Consider the following 12,762-nt stretch of genomic DNA (forward strand, 5'->3'; position numbering starts at 1 on the left):
TCTCCCCTGAACTGCATATAATCATCCTGAAGTGGCAAATACAGGGTCGAAGGGTGGTCCAGTAATGGCACTCAAGAAACTTAGCTTCCAATAGATGTTGTGGGAATGGCTCAGACTGCTGGTGCGGGCATGCGTGTGGCAGTGGGCGTGGGAAACAAATAAATGATGCAGGGTAAAAACTGACAATGCTGGGCTGTCCCCACAACACACGAAAAAACTGACCAGCATGGTGTACCAAGTGTTATATGTGGACCACCCTCTCTCAAATAAACAGGACATCACCATACTCAAGATTAGGTTTTCAAAATACCTACATCATACACTTCCAATAGGCCTGTAACCTACATAAAATTTCTATATCCATCTGTATAAAATTTCTATAACTCTGTATAAAATTTGATATACAATACTAAATACTATACATTATCCTTCAGTAATATATCCTACTTATTGCTATATATATGTACTGTAAGTGTAAATTGTAACATGCAGTTTTCACACACCTTTCATGGGCTTTTCGTGAAGGGTTATGAAGGACAAATGATCCACAGGGGACGAGGAACACCACCTTCTGTCTCTGGGAAAGTGGCCCACCCCCACCCAATGCTTTTATATGGGGTTATAGGTGTAGGATGGCTTTTGGAGTGGTAGGTGAGGTGTGTGTGTGTAAAAATCGTGTCTTTGAGGCTGTGTCTGTAAGTGAGAGAGTCTGTATGTCACTGAAGAAGCCTTACGAGGGTGTTGATATTTAAGAACACATTAATGGACAATACTGTACCCTCATACACTTAAGGACACACTACTGTACCCTCAGCTACTTAAGGACACACTACTGTACCCTCAGCTACTTAAGGACACACTACTGTACCCTCAGCTACTTAAGGACACACTACTGTACCCTCAGCTACTTAAGGACACACTACTGTACCCTCAGCTACTTAAGGACACACTACTGTACCCTCAGCTACTTAAGGACACACTACTGTACCCTCAGCTACTTAAGGACACACCACTGTACCCTCAGCTACTTAAGGACACACTACTGTACCCTCAGCTACTTAAGGACACACTACTGTACCCTCATACACTTAAGGACACACTACTGTACCCTCAGCTACTTAAGGACACACTACTGTACCCTCAGCTACTTAAGGACACACTACTGTACCCTCAGATACCTAAGGACACACTACTGTACCCTCAGCTACTTAAGGACACACTACTGTACCCTCAGATACCTAAGGACACTACTGTACCCACAGCTACTTAAGGTCACTATACTGTACCCTCTGAAACTCTAAATAATATACACAACTATTAAAGATCAAATTTCATCATACAAAACAATGCCATTCACTAATATACTGCAGATATAAGTAGTATGTAGTATAAATGATCATCTGAAAAGCAAAAAATATATAGGTGTAGATAAGCAGAGTATTTAACATCAGCTACAAAAAAGATGTTATTTGGAAACAAAATATACTAAAAAAAAAAAAATGCCAAAGATATCTACACTTGGACAATTTCTCTGCGTCATTTAATGTGAGTCAAAGTTTCGTATACACTCAGTGTATTATCAGTTACATGAGGAAGCACTAAGGAAAATATTCCTCAATTTACCCCTGCATGGGGATGAAGTGATTTAGCTATGATAAACTGTATATATAAATATATATATATAATACATATACAGTATACATACTATATATATATATATATATATATATATATATATATATATATATATACAGTACAGTAAAACCTTGATATAATGGACTTCAACAGCCCGGAATTTGCTTTCATCGGACTCGAGGACCTACCGGACTAAATTCCTATATATCAGAAAAAGTTTGATAATGCCAGAAGCAGTCCGGACTGCCTGACCACTTCAGCTATGTTCACCACAATAAGGCAAATAAAAGACATGTTTGTCAGTGTACAGTACAGTATCATTCATTCATTCATTGCCAGACGCCATGTATCCCAAACGGGGTGGCCAAGGGCTTAGAGTTAATTGTTTTACAGGGAGGGGCACTAATCCTCCACCAACCCTACTTGACACGTAGGGATGCCAACAGCTTCTGGTGTTCCCAGGCGGTCACCCATCCAAGTACTAACCAGACCCAACGTTGCTCAACTTCGCTGATCGGACGGGAAGCGGTGTACTCAACGTGGTATGGCCGTTTATTATATATATTATACTATCTGATTAATGTAGTGATGTTATAACACAGTACAGTACCGCAGTGGTAGCCAAAACAGTTTAAAAACCATTCATGCTATCCAGACTAAAGTCTGATATATCGGAAAAAGTCCAAGTTAGCAGGGGGAAGTCCGGATGTTGCTTTTATCGGAATTTCGCAAATTTCGGAGAGGCTTAGGTCCCAATTAGTCCATTATAGTAAGGTCTTCCTGTATATATACCATAGTGAAGGAGTTAACTTTCAGTTGACACTGCAAAAGATATGTTTCCCACCAAAATCTGAATACTTGGTCTTGGCATAAATACATAAATTCTATAATGATTGTACATTCATTAATTACTTCCACATTTGATTACTGCTGCTTAAAGCATATCAAAGTATTCTACAGGCTTAATTTAGTTAATACAATTCTCAGCAGGAAAATACATAAAAAATAAAAATGACTGTGGGTTGTCTCCTACATGGCTTTGAATATTTCATAACATCTCTTCCTTGGCGCTTTCTTCTGCATACTGTACTACTCCTCAGTGGGTGCTGGAGAGGGATGCCTTCATGTGGTGGCACTGATAAAACCAAACTGCTCCACTACCCAGTTGTACAAAAATCTCTTAACTCCCTATCCCATAAAAGAAGGATGGGTAGGGCCATGTAATGAGGAGGATGGAGGTGAGACGGTAGCATATGTATTCTGGGTGAGAAGAACCACCTAAGATCACCCAATCCTGAACCTCCAAAAGAGTTATATATGCAGTGTACACTCCTATGGGAAGAGCTATTACAAAATGTCTGAAGTCAACAGGAATACAGTCCTAGCCTAAAAGAGAGAGAGAAAAAACAAAATCACTACTATCCAAGAAGTGGCTACCGTACCCTACAAGAAGAAGAATAAACAAGACTACAGAACCATCCGAGAAGTTGTTACCCCAGGAGAACACGCTTCAGTCTGGCTGCAGGAGGTTCGTCCTCCTCACTCTCTGACTCTGAAGTGGCGCGGTAGTAGTCTGGGGTCTTGGAGGAACAGCGTGAGGAGCAGAGGTAATGCATCAGCGGCAAACGGTACATCCCACAGAAGTCAACAAACTTAATGTGTTCCACGCACGATGTGAAATACATACCTGGAAAAATTGTAAACATAATTAGGATATAGCTGTGACTTCCTGCAGTTATACAGTTCATTTATTTTACCTAGGAAGTGCTTTTTCGTCCTTCTGCAGCTTTTTTTTTCCCAAACCTCAAAGGCAGAATATACTACAGTTCTACAGCCACTGCACAGCACTTCATGACCAGCACCACATTCTTGTGTTAATTTCATTACAAAGCAGCACTGACGATAGTGCTATGGCAATTTTACACCTAGTTAAAGTGAACAGAGTGCAGTTACTGTTAAAAGGTTAGGGAATTAATAAAGGAACAGTTTCTCTCAGTTTACATACCAAGGAATAAAACAAATGAAAAGAGCTGTGCTTTTTTTGGACTAATCCTTGGCTTATAATGAGGGCTCCCTGTATAGGAGGGATGGTGTTGCTGTCGTCCCAGGTTCATTTGAATGCCAATCTAGTGGACTGCAGACTGATGCTGCCCTTCTGCAATTCACCATCCTCCTTTCACGGGATAAGAAGGGAGCTGGGGGATGTCTAACTAACAACTACCTGGTTACCCTGATGCCAGTGTGTGAAGGGAAAATACTGGTTTGTTCCTAATTTGTTTCTCTACATCATCCAACAAAAATGACCTCATAACTCATGTCTACACCTGTCTAAATACAACATATAAAACACAGACAACTCACCTTTACATTTAGGATTAACACATCTTTGGCCATTACTCAAGTACGTAACTAGCGTGTGAGGTAGGTCGTAGGACGTGTACGCTACCCGTTTGAGTTTGATGACCCGAGCTGCCAGTTCAAGGAGGGAGGGAGGATTGTACATGAGCTCACGCGCACACGAATTGACGAATCGTGTTACCAGAGGGTTATCACGCAAACTGAGCTGCAGGAAGAGTAGAATTGAAATACAATTACTCCCGACAATATTTAAGAACATTTGGATACTTTTTTTTTTTAGTATTTGTAAGTTTTTTTCTTTTCTTTTCTTCTTTCTTTTTCTTTACATCTCTATGATACTGGTACACCCGGCAACAGTTCCACCTGGGCCCCCCAGTAGCGAAATATAGTAGATGTGGCAGCAGTGTGTGTGTTTGTTCGTCTGTACATGCTCGAAAAATGTTCGGATCGTCAACTATCTCACTCCATTGTGAATGTGATTCGGCCTTTGAGTTCACTCCATAGATGGCGGTGTGTGGTTATGGGGGAGACACAGGAGGTCAGGACGGTAGGTGGGTCGGAGTTGGGGGGGACGAACAGCTAGGTTGTTTGTATTGGACATGATAATAGTTTTCCCAGCCATTATCGTGGATCGTTTCAGGTTACTGACACTTTGTATTCCTAACAATAAAAAAAAAAATGAAATATTGTTGCATTGCTACCAGTTACAATATATTCCACGATGATTGGATATCCTCCATAACTTATTCCCCCCCCCTCTCTCTCTCTCTCTCTCTCTCTCCCTCAGGTCATTAAGTAATCAGTATACAGTAATCCCGCATATTTCGCGGTAGTTACGTTCTTGTAACCCCCGCGAAAAGTCAATTCCGCGAATACTCTATTAACAATTGAATCTTACACTTGTGTCCACCATGCTGCCCATCACACAGTCCATGTCCATACTGATTGCGAGACAATTCGCCGTCAGACAATTCCCTGTCAAAACATAGACGATTCCCCTTCAGAACAATTCGCACCCTGGACGATTCCCCGCCATTCTATAAATATACTAATCAATACTTTTATCAATATACTTATTAATTAATCAATAGTTTAATAACTATATTTCAAGGGGATCCAGCAAAGTTTATGTTCAGTAGCGTAGGTTCTGGATATTATTTATTAGTTGCTCCTTTAGTCAATAATTAACTTGTTTCTTCCTTGCTGTAGTTGCCTTTGAATTATATTCTAGCATCACCCATAGCTATCTTCATTAATGAAGGCGAATTGTTTTGTGTTTGTTGTGACTGCGAATTGTCCCGAAACCTCCATACTCATCCCGAAATACCTTCTTACAAGATTGAAAGCACATACTCCATTATGAAGGAAAACGTAAACACCGTACTGTAATACACAGTTATCTACACATTTATTCACAAAACAGTACAAAATAAAAAGATGCATCAACTGGTGATAGCACACACTCGCACGGTCGTTTCTTAGCTTGTCCAATAACACAATTTTCTCTGCTAAGGTCATAACTTTTCTTGATCGTTTTGTCACTTTAGAGTTCTTTCTAATTGTATTATTAGCCTTTGGTGAGGCTGGCTTACGTCCTGGGGCCATGTGGAAAGCAAGTGGGAGGCAAGAGGCTCATATCATAGTGCGGTTACAAGAACAACATACACGTGAGGCAGTCAGGCGTGGACTGAGGATTATGCGGGGCAGAGAGCAGTGTTGCCATACCCAAACAACGAAATTATGCTAGGGCAATGAAAAAATTATGCTAGATTGAGCAAATTTGTTCCAAGTATAAAATGAATTATGCTAACTTGAAGCTAAATGATAAAATTCTGTACATATTCGTGCTACATATTAATTATGTATTGTTTACTATGAAAATATTAAAATGAACCTACATACAGTAAGAGGATAAATATCGGTTTTCTGCCCATACTGCTTTTTTCCACGAAACTTACGTTTTTCTGATGGATTTTGATGTGATTCATTCGATTTTGAGCATCATTTCCGTCGGAAATAACCAGATTTTGAGATTGACCCCCCCCATCCCCCTGCAATAATGGGGGAGTTTTGGGGAATCGGCGGTTATAGAGAAGGGGGGAAACAGAAAATGGTCATTTCCGACTGAAATGAAGCTGAAACTCGAATGAATCATACCAAAATCCATCGGAAAAACCTAGGTTTCATGGGTATAATACAAAGCTGAAACTTATCCTAACCTAACCTAACCGAACCAAACCGAACCTAACCTAACCTAAAACCTAACCAAACCGAACCTAACCTAAAACCTAACCTAACCTAACCTAATCCAACCTAACCTAACCTAACCTAATCCAACCCAACCAAGCCCAAACTGAAAGTAACCAACTATTCAAACATCATCTTACCTTATCTCTCTCTCTCTCTCTCCCTCTCTCATTTGTAGCTTTTATAAAATTATTCCAAAAATATTCCATTCCATTCTAAATTATGCTAGAATGATGCTAAAACTTCTAATATGCTAAAAAATATCCCAGACTCGAAAATTTGATCAAAATTATGCTAAAAGAATAAAATTATGCTACATATGGTAACACTGGCAGAGGGGCCGTGGGAAAGGGACAGAGGGTGGCGTGAGTTTACCGCGCTACAATTGGAAGCTGCGGGAATTTCAAATTTTTTGTTTTCTCTATATTCAAGGATATTTTAGTTGAACTTATTAATGCTAAGAAAATCCGCGAGAGGGCAAAACCGTAGACAAAAAATCCGCAAAAAATGCGGGATTACTGTATAGCATTATCAGCACAGATTAAAGAGGATTTGTCTTTTAATTAAAACTGCTGACAAAGGCCGATTCACGTTCACAATGGAGTGAGAGAGTTGACGATCCGAACATTTTTCGAGCATGTACAAACCAACAAACACACACACTGCTGCCACATCTACTACATCTTGAAACTTGGGGGCCCAGGCGGAACTGTTGCCGGGTGTACCATATTGAATACTTTAACTAATGGTACTTATAATGACTGGTACACCAATAGTATTTCAGCTTCTACATGTACTACTAATGCTCAACAATTATCTGTTCATATTTGGTGTCAGTGAATATTGATTTATGAACCCTTCTTGGGATACAAACAAACTCTTGGTTCTAATTAAGATCATAAATAGTGGAGAAACTGCACACCACACAGTTTATTTATGTGCAATGACCTAGAATGAAATGCTTCTCCCTTAGCTATACATTTACTAATACCTGCTGTAAATTAAAGATTAATACTGTATATACTATAAGAAATACATTTGGTTATAGGTTGGTTCCCAGTGATTATGAATATTTCTGATAGTTTTTATTCCATCCAAAAACAGACCCACCTCCATAAGCCCCCTAAGCTTCACAATGCCAACAGGGAGACAGCAGAGGTTATTCTTGTGTAGAAGGAGTGAGCGTAGGCGTGTGAGGCTGGAAATGGCACGGGGGAGGTAACGCAGGCGGTTATCACACAGTATAAGTGCCCCTAGCTGGTGCAACTCCCCTAACTCATCAGGCACAGTCTCCAGCTGGTTGCCACCAAGATGCAGCACCTGTAGGCTATCAACACAGGAGTTTACTACATTAATCTTAACAATAATACACTGGTTCCCCTCATTACAAACTTGACTTTCTGAGAGTTGGTTAGTAAGGTGAAATTCACTGATACACGTCACTGGTGAACAAAGGGAGAAATTGAAATACTGTAGCCACCACACCTGCAACCAAATTTATTTGTCACTGTCACTCATTAAATCTTAAGTACTGAATACAGTACTGTACTGTATATACACTACTGTAAGAATCACTGAAAAAAGGTCAATAAATGCTTTTTAAAAATGTTCATATTTCCAAATGTCCAAAACTCTGAAAGTTTGAACATAGGGGGACAACTGTACACTACAATGCAGGACATTAGTTTATAGCTAAGAGTATGATAAGAAATGCAAAAAAAAAAAAATATATATATAATAATTAATAAGGATAAAATTGAAAAAAATAAAAAAATAAAAATAAAGTAACTTTATACAAAATTTATATTAGCTATAAGGTCTAAGGACACATTAGCCTATATTGGTAACTCCTGAAAATACAGCTACGGGTAACCTCAGCTCTGCTTGAAGAAATGGTACAGTATTCATTTTCAGGCAAGTCTAACTACAAAACCATTTATTTAACTTTAACAAGATTAGCTAACTGATATGGGAGCTACAGGTACCATACCGGTATGTATTACAGCAGTAGGCCTATATAAATAGCTGTCATATATACATACACATGATCTATCTATCTAGGCCTATATATATTTATGGTAGAGAGAGAGAGGGAGAGAGACAGAGAGAGAGAGCATTATTATGGAATCAACATTACCAAACACAATACCGGTACAACACACAAATACAGGCACAGATACACGCAGCATACAAAAAACACCACCATAACTATTTACTGAAGCAACATCATTAGTCATTAAGAAAGCACAATACAAGAATACAGGAAGAAAAATACACAGCAAAGCCTACAAAAATCCCATGTTGTACCGTAATACAATATATGACGCTAACATGGGAACCGTTCATTCACTTTGAAAGCAAAATCCATCATTCCCACCCACCGATGTAACAGTAATTATAGACTATACATACACATACATGAACAGAGAATTCTTGGGTAACATACTGCATATTATTTACGTACCGTACGGAAGGATAAGGAGTGAATGGGATAGTGACGAACATTTTGGTATGTGAGGACAATGCATAGGAAGCCATGGTAAGTAGCCCCCCCCCCCCTCACTAAGTAATGGTACCGTACTAGTAACAGATAAGAGTTGGCCTCATGTTATCCCCTTTGTTATAGTAAAGTACAGTACATGAATGGGCAGATAGATAACCAGTCTACTTCCCTTCTATCTATCTATCTATTGCCAGACGCTTCAATCCCGTTTGGGGTGGCCACAAACAAATTGCCTCCATGTCGTCCTGTCCCCCGCCATTTCACTGCCCTGCTCCCAACTCACACCCCCCTCTCTCATATACCTCTCCACCCCATCTCTCCATCTCATCCTCAGCCTCCCCCTCCCTCTTCCCCCCTCCACCTCACTCACATACACTCTCTTCATCAGTCTTTCACCCTCCATCCTCTCCACATGGCCAAACCACCTCTGTGTTCCTCATAACGCTTCCTATCACATCCACATCCACACCACAACGCTCCTTTATATCCTCATTCGTCAGCCTGTCTCTCCATGTGACTCCACAGGCTACTCTTAAATAACTCATTTCCACTGCTCTCACTCTTGACTTGTGTCCTTCCAACAATGTCCAAACTTCACTTCCGTACGTTAGAGTTGGTATCACAATACTGTCACGTAGTAACTTTTTCACTTCCATGCTCACTTCCCTGTTTCTTATCACTGCTTTCAAGGAACCAGCAACATTTCTTCCCTGCTGTACCCTTTCAAGCACTTCACCCTCCAAACCTCCATCCTTACTCATCACACTACCCAATGGCACTAAACTACAAAACCTTCATTAACCCCTTATATACTTTACCTATGCAAGGCCATCACTCCAACAGGGACATTCCAACCACAGTACTGGGTAAATTACAAAAAAGTTGTCTACTGAAATTCTACAGCTACTTATAATGATGATTTGCCAGTTTCCTTTGGTCTACAGTATCAGTTGCAAGGAAAGAAAAAAAAAAAAAAAATGACATTCTGTAACACATCACTGAATATAGCTAATGGAAACTGCATGTTTCTTGAAACTGGTTCGTTCATGGCCAGCCACTGTTAATAGGATTCCAAGGAGAAAGCAGGACATTAGAAATGACGACGACGATGATGATGAATGATGATGATGGTGATGAATGATGATGATGATGAATGATGATGATGATGAATGATGATGATGGTGATGAATGATGATGATGATGAACAAAGTAGTCTCTTCTGAATATGCTGTTAGAAAGAGGCATCCTACACTTTTAAACAATTTTCTGTTACAATCAATTCTGTCAACCACCATGGTCACATTAACTTAAATTAGCTGCCACCCCCACTGCAATAGGTCAGGGTAGGGGTATTCGAAAAGAAACATCACTACATGTGGCATTCTCACACCTTTTGAACCCACAGCAGCAAGGTGGCTACAAGACCTCACGTTAAAAATAACGAGTTCGCAGGAACACTGCATGCCAAAACTCTTCCTAAGCTAAATTTAATAATCTAAGTGGGCAGCAGTGTGAAATAAAAGATAAATGTTGTAATATAAATGCTATATATACTCTGGATGAAGTGATTAAGAAGGGAACATAATTAAAAGTGTGTGACATGGAGAAAGGGCCATTCTGATTTTTAAACTTATTTATGCTTTTCTGGCACTACAATTTTGTTTTTCCCTTACTTTTCGAGAGCATGGAAAATGTTTTATATCCCCACCTCGTAACTCGAATAAACACGATAATGGAAGAACCTTTTCTTGGTAAATCTGCAGTTTCAGAGTCAAGATTACTCAATTTTTTAGACTAATCTACCATAGCCTAACCTAACCCAACCCAACTATGCTAATGGTAAGTAATCTACTTTAATTTACTTAATGAACCCTATTAGCCTAACTGTGGGGTTATTGCAGGTTAGTTAAAAAATGCACACACACACACACACACACACACACACACACACAAAATGCTCTTTTTCATTATACTGTAGTTACCTCTGCATGGCTTTGATTTCGGGAAGAACTTCGGTAATGAGGTTACTCCCCAAGTAGAGATATCGGAGCCCGACCATCTCGTACAGCTGCTGCGGGACTCTCAAAAACTTGTTCCCGCTGAGGTTTAACTCCCGGAGACATGAGAGCGTTGATAGATCTTTCGGAAGCCCATCGTCAGCGAGGTTATTATTTTGCAAGTATAGGGTTTGCAAATAGGGAAGTTGGAGAATGAAATCGTTAACATGGGTGAGATTATTGTTGGACAGATCTAACATTTTCAGATGGGAGAACTTCACGATTTCAAAGGGCACGGTGAGGAGCATGTTGTGTTGTAATAGCAGTTTCTGGGTGATGCTGTCCTGCCCACCGTCCTTGTCACCATCATCCCGATCACCATCTTTGCTATCACCACTCTCTCCCCCGGTCACCGTAGAGTTAGGAGTTGCTAATAAACTTTTCTGCTGGACATTTTGCTCCCTAATACTGTTCCTGAGATGCACTGCTAGGGAGTGTGTGTCCAGCATTAAGTAAGAGTAGTCTAAACTACTAACTTCAGCTGTGTTCTCACTGTCCGAGCTTTCAGAAGAGTAGTACATATTCACTGCCATATTGTACACTGCACAGTTCACGGTACTAAAGCTACAAAACGGTCAGGAGAGATAGTAACAGCCTTCTCATGATGATACACGTCCTTCTACGAGCCCCCCAACCACTACTGACGCAGGGGTGACAAACCTTTCGCTACACTTATAAAAATTGCTAGAAGACTACTGAACACAATATTTAAAAATAAAATCTCTACAACAGTTCCATTATTTTTGTAAAACTCTCAAGAATAACAGTGAGATGTTTTATTTTCATAAATGTCTCTTAATTCTGAGCTAATCATCAACAACTGTTGCTATGTGTAAGTGAATTTATATCTAGCGCAGAAAGGGCTAGCTCGCCAACTCTGCCGTGACGACCATGGCAACACAAAGAATGGCAATGCTGTCTTTATTTACGTCACCTCAGCTGTGTCTGCAAACATATGTAACAGTTTAACACTTGCATCGTGTACTTTCTTGAACACTAAGTACATACCAAACGCACACTACATTAAGGATATCATGCTTAATTATGTTTTACTGATCACGTGATGAGAATGTGACCCCACACAAAAACAGCTTCATTGGATAAACAAAGCATTATGCATCTTGAAATGTCACTCCGCCCAATTGTAGCACTGCAGACATGCTGAGTTAGTAGTGAGTCTAGTGGGTCATGAAAGTTTTTACAATAATTTTTATTATGGGCGAGTAAAGACCCAGATTAAGCTGAACATTCCTTCATACTCAGATGCACGGTGGAGGGCTGAGCCTACGTCCTCAATGGCATCCAACTATTAAAACAAATAAATAAAAGGAGGGGGGGGGGGATAAGTACTATAGGCTACACGTGCTGCAAACGTGAACACATACTTCCCGGTACTGGTTGCCAATAAACAGCGACGTTCACTGAATATAATTTCCTTGTCTCTTCCTCTTCACCCGCCCCTTTCGCTTTTCTTCGTCAGCAGGAAATCGATAGAGGCACATTATCTCTCCCTTGTATATTGGTACAGTCATCAGCATTATGGCATGGTAAAAAATGAATGATTATTGAGTTCAAAATAGGAAAAACGTTTTTGTACTTCAGCGTTAATGTTCATTGTCTAGTACCATTTCATTCCTACAACCATTATATTCTGCCTCGCTGTCTACTACCCTAACATTATCTTCTGCTTCACCGTTTACCTTTTTACCGTCTGCCTTGTATCTGCTTTACCTTCTGCTATCATTATCGGTTTTGCTATCGGTGCCTTGTTATCAGTCCTACCCTTTACACTTGTGTCTGACCCTTCATACCACTACCGGTGCCTTGTATCAATCCTCCCCTCCTGTATTACCCCTATCGTTCGTTTCGACCTTTTTGGCCTTGTATCTGCCCAAATTTTTTACCACTGTCTTGTGTCCTGCTCTTTTCTCCTACCACTATCTTCTACTTCACTATCAATCG

The 12,762-nt window shown here is 40.0% G+C and overlaps 1 protein-coding gene and 1 non-coding gene across 2 annotated transcripts; both read right to left on the minus strand.

Moving 5' to 3' along the window:
- Positions 1–2,072: 2,072 nt before the first annotated feature.
- On the minus strand, positions 2,073–2,191 carry LOC145395984 (5S ribosomal RNA). Its single transcript, XR_013896711.1, has one exon. It is a non-coding gene; the product is annotated as a 5S ribosomal RNA (ribosomal RNA).
- Positions 2,192–3,123: 932 nt separating this feature from the next.
- LOC145395740 (leucine-rich repeat-containing protein 58) lies at positions 3,124–11,346 on the minus strand. The gene is made up of 4 exons (XM_080269277.1): positions 10,726–11,346; positions 7,351–7,567; positions 3,997–4,198; positions 3,124–3,322 (listed from the first exon to the last, which is right to left on the minus strand). Exons 1-4 carry the CDS (start codon positions 11,331–11,333, stop codon positions 3,126–3,128), a joined length of 1,224 nt encoding a protein of 407 aa, XP_080125403.1. The 5' UTR covers positions 11,334–11,346; the 3' UTR covers positions 3,124–3,125.
- Positions 11,347–12,762: the final 1,416 nt, after the last annotated feature.

Source organism: Coenobita brevimanus, chromosome 33 (genome assembly GCF_032717465.1).
Source record: "Coenobita brevimanus isolate Jiangsu-jjx chromosome 33, ASM3271746v2, whole genome shotgun sequence".
Lineage (NCBI taxonomy): Eukaryota > Metazoa > Arthropoda > Malacostraca > Decapoda > Coenobitidae > Coenobita > Coenobita brevimanus.

Excerpts from the sequence above, each read along its gene's own strand:
- LOC145395740 (XM_080269277.1), bottom strand. The coding sequence starts at position 11,333 with ATGGCAGTGAATATGTACTACTCTTCTGAAAGCTCGGACAGTGAGAAC. Across the intron at positions 4,199-7,350 it reads AGCTTAGGGGGCTTATGGAG|CTCAGTTTGCGTGATAACCC; the intron begins GTGGGTCTGTTT and ends CTCTTCCTGCAG. Across the intron at positions 3,323-3,996 it reads TGTTAATCCTAAATGTAAAG|GTATGTATTTCACATCGTGC; the intron begins GTGAGTTGTCTG and ends CAATTTTTCCAG.